This window comes from Ochotona princeps, chromosome 11, assembly GCF_030435755.1.
Source record: "Ochotona princeps isolate mOchPri1 chromosome 11, mOchPri1.hap1, whole genome shotgun sequence".
Classification (NCBI taxonomy): Eukaryota; Metazoa; Chordata; class Mammalia; order Lagomorpha; family Ochotonidae; genus Ochotona; species Ochotona princeps.
In genome coordinates, this window is record NC_080842.1 from 5,840,484 (window position 1) to 5,851,215 (window position 10,732).

Below are 10,732 nucleotides of genomic sequence, written 5' to 3' on the forward strand. Positions count from 1 at the left end.
TGGTCCCCTTAAAATGATCACCGTGTGGGCAGCAGGCGAGCAGGAGGCCTGCCCTGGCAGTCCTGGGCATCTCTGAAAAGTTCAGGTGCAGAGGTCATGGTATTCAGTTTCAACAGGAAGGGTAGGATCTAACCACAAGGCCATTGCCAAAACACCTAGTACCCAGGTGGTGTGATCAGGTGGAGCTCTTCGCAGTTTCGTTGGCTTCTAGGGTTGTCAACATTTTTTTGTTATATAAATGTCCTCTATCAGGGACGTCCTGCCAGGAGGAGTAAGAGGAAAGAAGGTGAAGACACTCCAGCAGCCAGATTCTGGGTTTGCACAGTAAGAATTTTTCTCCTGAAAACTCCAGCAATTTGAAAGCCACAGAAGCCGACAGGGCTGGGGAGGGATGCGCTTCACAGCTGCTTGGGGTGGAGAGGGAGGTCAGCTAGGAACCGCACCTCCTGCCGGGCTGGGAGCCAGCTACAGGGCCCCAGCAGGCTGGCCAAGAACTGCAGTGCCCTCTGCGACAGGTCTGCTGGACACAAGGGCAGTCCAGAACTCGGTGTTCTGCCATGGCTTGTAGGTGAGACAAACAGCTCGTGGGACTCGCACTGTGATTTGGGCATGTGGAGCCAGCCACGGCTCTAGTGAGCGTGACTGGCCAGGAGGCTGAGTCCATTTCTTCTGCCAGTCAAACGAAGCAGACATCAGCTTTTTGTAAAATGCTGCAGTTCTAGAACTGTTTGGAGCCACGTCTGAGTATTGGATTATCAAGTCGGGTGGAAGGTCTGAAACGTGGCTCTATCAACAAGAGCAGCCAACAGCCTATGGAAAATAAGGGTCACTGACTCCGTTCAGCCATGCTCAGGGCATGGGCGCTGTCCTGAGGAAGCATTTTCAGGCTGCTGGTTATGGCTGTGACTGGCTCTGCTCGCTGGTGAGCCAAGAGGCCAGTTATAAGCAGTTGGTTTAAACAACAAGAGCCTAGAATACAACAGAAAGGAAGCCAGAACAAGGCACACAGATAGTAAGTTTATATATTTCTCCCTCCCACCTCATTTTTTTAAGATTTATTTATTTGTATTGGAAAGGCACATTTACAGAAACAAGGAAATACAGACAGAAAGATCTTCCCTTCACTGGTTCACTCCCCAAGTGTCCACAATGGCCAGAGTTGAGCTAATCCAAAGCCAGGAGCCAGGAACTTCCTCTGGGTTTCACACATGGGTACAGGGTCCTAAGGCTTTGAGCCATTCCCTACCACTTTCCCAGGCCACAAGTAGGGAGCTGGATGGGAAATGGAGCAGCCGGGACACAAACTAGCACCCACATGGGATCCTGGCACATTCAATGCAAGGGTTTAGCCATTAGGCTACTGCACCGGACCCTTACATATTTCCTTTTAAAATTTGTGTTTCAGACGTAATACATACTTTATATGAATATGTATAAATAAAAATATGGATATATGTATATATACTCTTACATGAGTATACTCCAAAAGTCCTTGGAAAATGGAATTAAATGATAAATGGTACAAATATTTGAAATCAATGCATACATAGCTTTCATATAACATGCATTTTTCATGAGGTTTTGGAAGTCTGATACAGATGGAGTTCACTTTTTGTACCAAGATTAACTTTTCATTCCATTTGCTTTTCATGAACTTTAGGGAAAAAAAAAATGTTTTTAATTTTGTGTAAGAGGCAGAAAATAAGGAGAGTGAGGGAGTTGCCCTGTGCTGGTTCACTCCGGGGGTCACAGCAGCTGGGCTGGGCCAGCCGAAGCTGGAGACATGAGGCCCATGAATCCGGACTCCCCTCACACCCCAAAGGGTTGTAGGAACCCAAACACTGGATCCTACAACCCTACCTCCCAGGCTCTGCATTAGCATCCAGAGCCGGGAACTGAACTCAGGTCCTGTAAGTTGGGACACAGGCTAGTCTTAACCACCATCCTCCATTCGTCCTTGAGCTTTTTGAGGAACCACTGCTTCTTTGGTGTATAATAACTGAAACAAAATGGTTACACTTTTGAATGTGGGTGATTTGGTCACGTGGGCTGCAGATCATAAGCAAAGTAACAATGAGAATGTAATTACATCGGTCTCCACTAATCGCAGACTGTACAATACACCTAACCAGTGGTGATTCACTTAACTAAGCTCAAATGCTTGCACTGCTTGCCCTCTCATTAATTCTTTGTTGAATTTTACAAAGTTGAAATCCATCTCCCCAGAGCCTGATGCCCTAGGGCCAGGCACTTTTCACACCAGCTTCCCTTTCCTTCCCTGCTAGTAAGCCTTCCAGCAGGGAAGCTGAGAGGTGGCTGGCCTGGGATTTCTCCATCCCCGGGGAGCATTCCAGAGTTTACAGACTGGATTTCTCTGAGCCCCTCCCAGGTCCCGGAAGGTCCTGCAAGTTCTCCTGGCTCCTAGTACTTCCATTGAGAAAGACTGAAACCTCCCAGCATCACCAATCACAGGCAGAGGCAGCCACTGAGCGGGTGGGAACCAGCAGCAGGATTCATCAAGACTTTGACTTTTGTCTGGATTGTAAACCACACAACGCTACTATAAATACATGCTAATATCTTGTGCTCCCTTCCCGAGAAAAACATGTTAGTTTATGCTCACAACTGTGTTCTTTTTGAAGGAGCTATAAATAACAAGGGCTCAATATCTGAATCTGAGCAGCTAATTAAAATGTTAAAAAGGAACAGCTTATCTTGAGTTTCTTTTTTAAGGAAACATTTCAAATATAGACTGATGGCTAAACCAAAGACAGCTGTTTTATTTCATATGCAAAAGCATCACTTCAAAGAAAGCACTTTTTAAAAATGGGTTTGGCTGTAATTCTCTTCAATAAAGTTGTGGATTTTTTTTTTCCCCTCACATTTTGATGAAAGGCTTTGAATACACATTTCCACAAGTTTTGGGTTTTTTTATATTTAAATTTTGTATTGCTTCAGAATTTATTATTATTTCCTCTCTATGATTCAAACTAAACAGCATAATTAAAATTTCTAAATAAAACTACTACCCTTCCTTTTTGACAATTATTAAAGATTGAAAATATATTTAGCAAAGTTTACTGAACAAAAAAAAAGTGTGTTGATTCGTTTCAAAGAGGGATTAACCACAGAAGCAGAAGCAATGGAACTCTAGAATTGGTTTTGCAGGAAAATGTGGAATATGGCAAAGACGCACCCAATGAGCGCTGACTGTTCTTTCAGCAGAACAACGGAAGACTTCCCACACACAAGAGAAAGACAGCATGGCTACTCACCAGCTGCAGGGTCTTCAAGTCCTCCTGGGCTGAACGCAAAGCGTTCTGCTCACACAAAGCCTTTCTCGAGCTGTTACTTACCAGCCTCCTTTATCCAAGCATTGCTTCATGTTCTGGATCTTCGCATAAGTAGAGCAATCAATCCTAAGGTCCTATCTTGGGGAGTTTTAAAGGAAAGGAATCTGAGTTAAAACCACACCTGAGATTTTTTTTTTTTCCTCTGAGCTCCAGACTGACTCAGGGTTGACTGCCAGACCTTTTGGATTTATTTCCACCTCTTTCCGCAGTCTAACCACCTCCACCACCTTGCGCAAGGCTTCACCTGGAAGATGCCCATTCACCCCATCGCACAGCGAGTTTCCTTGGAACAATCTGCCGACTCGTGAAAACAACCATGCAACCATGCTTTAACTGTTGTTTTTGACGGCTCAACAGCTACATTTTTAAAATAAAGATTAATTCTTTTGGGCCTGGCGTGGTAGCCTAGAGGCTAGAGTCCTTGCCTTGCACGCACCAGGATATCATATGGGCATTGACTCTAATCCCGGTTGCCCGGCTTCCCATCCAGCTCCCTACTTGTGGCCTGGGAAAGCAGTTAAGGATAATCCAGAGCTTTGGGACCCTGCACCTGCGTGGGAGACTCGGAGGAGGCTTCTGGCTCCTGGCTTCGGATCAGCTCAGCTCCAGCCGTTGCTACTGCTTGGGGAGCGAATCAGAGAGGATCTTCCTCTCTGTCTCTCCTTTCAGTATGTCTGACTTTCTAAAAATAAGTAAGTAAGTAAATAAATAAATAAATAAATAAATAAAAGTAATAATAATTATTTTTATTTGAAAGGAAGAGAGAAAGACACAGAGATATCTGTCACCCACTGGCTCACTCCCCAAATGGCTACAATGGCCAGAGCCAGGCAGCTCCAAGCCTGCAGCCAGAAGCTTCTTCCGGGTCTCCCACATGAGTTCAGGAGCCCAAGAACTTGGGCTATCCTCCAACTGCTTTCCCAGACCATCAGCAGGGAACTGGATGAGAAATCCCACAGTGGATGCAGGTGCCGCAAGCAGAGGCTTGGCATGCTACTCCACAGTGCCAGCCCCAGGAATTCTTACATGATTCTGTATTCACTGACTTGCATAAAATCTCAATTTTCCTTTAGCCAGCATCTTCCACAAACACATCTCTCCTTAAGGATACAGTACTTTATCTAGCACAAAGCAGGTCATGAACATGAATGGAGAAACTTTCAGCTGGATTTTTTTCAAACTACAGGACATGTGTAAATTAATAATATTACTTTGTAGTGCATTGAAACGAAGATGACAATGATGAAATTGAGACATTTTTCAAGGGCGGGAGAGGCCAAGATTTGGAATCATAAAATGAGAATTCTAGGATCAAGCGTGGCCTATGCTGGCACTCCAGGATACTGGGAAACTAGCTTTTGGAAGATTCAGTTTTCCCTCCTGTAAGGTGAGCATCAGGCTAGCAGTGCTGTAAAAGCCAACGGAGACGATATGTGTGAAAGTGCTTTGTAAATTGCAGCACACCATGGAATTCTCGACGGACACCAATGCCCAGGGCTCACTCCACGGAAGCTGAGGGTACAAACCACGGGTGGCTGGCTGCCATGCTCTATCCAGATCCAGGAAATTGCTAGGGAGGAGTGCCGGTGCACAAAGACACCATTGAAGTTGTTTTTGTGTGCTTAGGTTCTTTCCCTTAGTAATTTGGTAACTAACCATTGGATATGCACCACAGCCCCTAGCAAGCGCAAATGCTGTAAATCACCCTATATCAAAAGTTTTCATTAAAAAAAAGATAAACTTGGCAGGAGGGGCTAAGTCATCCAACAAAGGGGCAAAAAACTTCCCACAGGAAATTTTGGAGAGAGAGAAAAAAATCTGAACATTAATGCAGTTTTCAGCACTTACTGTGGGCATGTTTATCTATTTTGAGCCCGATTCCTTGATTCTGGTCAAAACAAAGATTCTTAAATAATATCTACTCCTAGTAATTTTACGAAGAATAATTTAGGTATTACATGTCAAACGCTCAGTTTTACTAGGTGCTTAGGAATGGTTCACTTTCTGCTCTTCCTTGCTTTGGTCCTATCCCCTCCAGAACAAAAGCAGCCCAGGACCTGCGTTGCTAACGCACACGCAGCGGATGATGCGCGCACCCTGGGAACCCATGCAAGAAGCCAACACACTGGCCGCCGGGGCCAGCTGCTTCCCATAATTTCCACGGACACCTGTCTTTACTTGCAAGGAGCACGGCCCTGGAAGACGTCCATACGCCATGTGTGGACTCCAGTGAACAATGCTTCAGATTCCATCGCCCACATCATTCACTGAAAAGCAGGTGTGCCAGGAAAGAAGAGAGGTGTCTGCAGGAAGAGGCTTTTCCCAAAACTAACGGAGTCACCTTTGGCAGAGGGCGCGGGCAAACTCTCCCCCCTCAGGCTGCATCCCACTGCTGGGAAGCAAGACCCACACTGTTTCGCCTGTGGATACTCTTGTCCTTTAAACAATTTTGAACCTCCTTAATCTCTCAGATTCATCTGAATGCTTTTAGGCAGGCCTTCGGGAGCACTGTTCAATGTCACGTCAAAATATTATTCAGACTTTTGGAAGCAGAGCTGGCAGCTGATTGGAAAGCAGTGAAGCCCAGGGCTTGAAGGCTTTGGAATCAGGCAGTCCAGGTCCAAGCTGTGTGGTCACAGCAGGGGCCAGTGAAGTGCATGTTGGCTTCCAATGCAGCTGTAACCAAAAACCCCACACATTTCCTATCTTACAGGTTAGGGTGTCAGAAGTCTAAACCGGGTCTGCACAGACGTGTTCCTTCTGAATGATTTTTTTTCCCCAAGAAAGGTTACTTAGGTTTGCGGTTGTGGTGTAGTGGGTAAGACTGTGGACTGGAACACCAGCAACTCTCATGGGTAGTGGTTCAAGGGCTGGCTGCTCCACTTCTGATCCAGCTCCCTGCTCACAGCCTGAGAAAAAGAGTGGAAGATGGCCTGAGCGTTTGGGCCTTTGCCTTCCCCTGGGAGACTTGGATGAAGTTCCTGGTTCCTGGCTTTTGCCTGGCCTCTCTGTGGCCTTGACTGTTGCGGTCATTTGGGGCATAAATCACCAAATGGAAGATCTCTTTGTTTCTCCTTCTTCTGCTGAGTTTGTAAAAAATTATCTTAAAAAATAGTTGATTCTGGTCTCTAGCTTTCAAAGCTGCCCACTCGTGTTTTGTGGTCCCTCCCTCCATCATTAGAGCTGGCTGCTACTTTCTGCTAAGAAGTGACAATTACACTTCATCTGTCAGTAGGGGTAGGGCTGGGAGATAGGGTGTTTATATACTGCTCAAGATGCTGTGTCTCGTGGGAGCACAGGTTTCAATCTTGGATGCTCCATTTCTGATTTAGCTCTTTATGATTGTGTCTAATGAAACAGTATGTGATGGTTGATGGCTTGGGACCCTGCCACTCAACCTGAGAGGCCCAGATGGAACATCTGCTCCTAGCTGCAGCCACACCCAGCCCCAGCCAATGCAGACACTTGGGGGGGGGGGTGAGCAGAAAGAATATCCCCCCTCCTCTCTTTTCTTTTCTTTCATTCTATGGGAGTGTATGTGTAGGTGTGACTTTCTTCCTCTTCCGCTGTCTCTCCTTCAGATAAATGAGCTATAAAAAATTAAAACTATAAGAAAAATCGCACCATTTCTCAACTTCCAATGCTCCAAAGTTGACCTCTCTCAGAATCAAAGCTACGTCCTAGAACAAAGCCCAGAAGCTCAGACACAGCCTGTCCTCTCTTTTTTGCCCCTTGTATTGATTATCCCATCAGATATTTTCAGTGCAGAGCTTTCTATTGCCTAGCTCCTAGCAGGGTGCGAGCTGTTCTCTGAGAAAGTGCAGATTCTTTTGTTCTGTTGTGTTTGAGTGGTCTGGTTTGCTGAATGCCAGTGTTAGCAGTCTCCCATACAGGTGCTAGTCAGTGCCCCAGCTAGTTCACTCCTAACGCAGATCCCTGATAACCAGTCTGGGAAAGATAGCGGAAGATGGCCCAGTCTGGGGAGTGAATCTGCTGGCAAACATCCCTGTCTCTTTCTTTCCTTCTCTCTCTGTAATTCTGATTTTCAGAATAAGTAAACACATCTTTCAAAAAGAAATTCACTGAAGAGTCTCCAATGCAGTTTTCTGGGCTATGCTCCCCCTGCTTGCTCCTTTTGTCCAGATCTGACTTGGCTAGATGAGAAGAAACTAAAGACAGTGCTTTGTTTTCTTTTTTAAAATATATTTATTCACATATTTGACAGGCTGGATTAGAGAGGCGAAGAAACGGAGGGGAAGGAGACAGAGAGAGAGAGAGGTGACAGAGATCCATCTTCCACCCACTGGATCAATTCCCAAACGGCTGCAACAGCCCCAGGTAGGGCCAGGTCAAAGCCAAGAGCCCAGAGTTCCACCAAAATCTCCCATCTGGGTGTTGGGGACCAAGCACTTGGACCCAAATCCTCTGACTTCCTATGCTCACTGGCAGGATGCTGGAGCCAGAGCTCAACTAGCTCCCCAGTGTGGGTTGCTGGTCTCACCGGCATCACATTGCTTGGAGCACCTTGCTAACTTTTAACCCGTACTTTCTTATCTCTAGCTCTCTACCTAAACCTCTTTAGAACTCCTTCAAAGTCCTCTGGAGGAAATCCCACCCCCGGCCGGGCTCCCTCGTGTGTCCCTTTCCTTTATGGGTCAGAGCCTACCTGCGAAGCGCCGTGCTGTGACAGGGAATCCCAGTGTTGCTAGCTACGGTTTGACATGCTGTGTTGCAGTGCTGGTCCCGCCATTGCCTTCTGGAAGTGAAGCTGGCTTGAGGTCCATGAAGATATGAGGAAGCTGCTGGGGTCCTTGGAAGCTGGCGACCAACAAATCTGTGGGGACACAGTGGCTGGATCTGGTGGCAGGCAGGAAGTATACTTTTTAATTCTTCCCAGGACAGATGATTCCAAAACAAATTCTAAAACAAAAGGTCAACTGGTTCCCCTTGTGCATTGTGTACTTAACACACCTGATTCCATTTCCTCCTTCCCATTGAGATTGCCCTGCCCTTGAGCTTGATGTACATGCCAGCCTGTGGGAATCCTGCCCACTGTTATAATTACTGTTCAATTGCGATTGTTTTCGGTGATGACAGACTCGCAGTGTCTAAAGGTGCAACTTTCAGGCATTGTTTTGTCAGATAAACTCCCAGTCCAGAACTGCCTGATAGGTTCCAAACACTCCTTGCTGATAATTAAGCTTTCTCTCATTCACTGAGACCTGGCTGCCAGATACCCTGTGGTTCACTTTAACAACTTCTCCAGGAATTAAACACTTCCTTGTAGCTAGTAGAACCCCCCCTCCACCCCTCCCCGACTTGGGAAAACTTTGAAAGCCTGAACTACCCAGTTTGTGTCTTAGCTTTGTACTTCGCTGGTTTTGGTTCTCTCTTCTAACAACGCCTGCAGTCTGCTCCGTCCCACCACCACAGACATGCATGAAGGGGAGTGAGAGGACCACAGTTCTGCCAGGGTCGTCCCCTGGGGCGCAGCTTTTAGCAACAGTTATCCCAGAAGAGGCCCTTGGCAGCTCAACTGTTAAAAACCTTCCCCTGCCGGTCCCTCCTGAGATCATTCTGATGTCACCGGCTTGTAATCTGAGCCGGCCGGGAGGTTCTCTGCCCAGACTTTAAATAGCCTGTCCCGGGACGGAGCCCATCACAGACTCTCTGGACAGCCCGGGAGCTGAATTTCGGAAGAGCCCCACATCGATGAAAGCGAAGCGGAGCCACGCAGCCATCGCCATGTCCACTTCACTGCGAGTGAGCCCCTCCATCCACGGCTACCACTTCGACACCGCCTCCCGCAAGAAAGCTGTGGGCAACATCTTCGAAAACATAGACCAGGAGTCCCTGCAGAGGCTCTTCAGGAACTCGGGAGACAAGAAAGCCGAGGAGAGGGCCAAGATCATCTTCGCCATCGATCAGGACCTGGAGGAGAAGACGCGGGCCCTGATGGCCCTGAAGAAGAGGACCAAAGACAAGCTGCTCCAGTTCCTGAAACTACGGAAATACTCCATCAAGGTGCACTGAGGGCCCTGAGAATGCAGACCGACGCTTATCCAAGAACCGGACACCTGAGAGACCCAGTGAGTTTGTGAGCCCCTAACCGACGATGCAGCCTCTGGGGCCGTCTGGCTTTCCCTTCCAGCGAGTCTCCTGAGGACGGAAAGGGACGGGAGAACCTGGAAGACAGAGACTCGGACCAGTTCCACGCCCTGTGCTGCTCCAGGGGAGAGCACCATGCTGGGGCCAGCCGCTCTGAAGGCCCTCCCAGCAGGCAAGGACTGACCCTGGGAGAGGAGTCTGCACAGACGCCAGGGGGCCCTGAAAATGACCCTCGGCAGGGGAAGGCGTGAAGCCAGGGTCGCCTCCGCAATCCCTAGGACCTACATTCAAACTGTTTCTTTTGTTTTGTTTTTTAAACCAAACTGGGTGAGGGGCGGGGTGTGGGAGAGAGAATAAGTGTAAATTGTTTGCTGATTTTTTTTTACCTGAATGTTCCACATGTTGCCACTTTAAGAACTATGTCATTGATTATTTATTTGCATTTAGTACAATGCCTGAAAAATGTACCACCTGGGTATTAAGTTACAATGCAAGAATTGTGTTAGGCTCATCAGCTCAGTAAAGCCAACGCCACCTTCTGGTTTGTCAGATATGTATATATATATTAATACATATCAAAGCAGGTTGCATAAAAGTTAAACTAATGGGATTCTTTACAAACCGAAAGCACTGTGAAAAAAAAGTATGTTTTCTTAATCTTTTGACTAATGCTAAAATATATTCTAATTAAATTTGCTACAGTTATTGTAGTAAGCATTAGCAAGTGAATATGACACACTCAATAGTTTCTAAGGATTCTCTGGTTTCTATAGTTTACTACACCTGACAATTGATATGCAACCACAATAAATTCTGATAAATGCAGCTGTTCTCAGTTTGTGGTACTTGGTTTCAAATGAGAATATAAAGATGGAAAATTTTTGATGAGAAACTTCCCTAAAGGTTCAACTCTAGGGTTGAAAAAAGATTTAAGAACTGCATTTTGTGAGTTATTAAACTCTTTTAGAAGAAATTGTTCCATGTAGCATCAAGGACATTTCCCGGCCCCAACTTTAAAATATAAGACATAGACACAAAAGTTCACAGATCGACTTGTGTATCCATTGACATGGGTGCTCATGTACCCAGGATGGGTGAGTATAAACAGGGTTCTTCAGACTGCTCAAAATTTTCCTGCAGTAGCTAGGTAAACATGTCCATTTCTTTCTCCCCCAAACCATACACTTTGGGGCTAGAGACTGAATGGCAATCAGGATTTCTCTTTAATAGAAACAAACATGGGAATGACATTAGTGTCTCTGCTTATTTCC

General features: G+C 46.4%; 1 protein-coding gene across 1 annotated transcript; it reads left to right on the forward strand.

The window, feature by feature from the left end:
- Window positions 1-8,755: 8,755 nt before the first annotated feature.
- Window positions 8,756-10,295, forward strand: TCIM (transcriptional and immune response regulator). The gene has a single exon (XM_058670403.1). It carries the CDS (start codon window positions 9,066-9,068, stop codon window positions 9,384-9,386), a length of 321 nt encoding a protein of 106 aa, XP_058526386.1. The 5' UTR covers window positions 8,756-9,065; the 3' UTR covers window positions 9,387-10,295.
- Window positions 10,296-10,732: the final 437 nt, after the last annotated feature.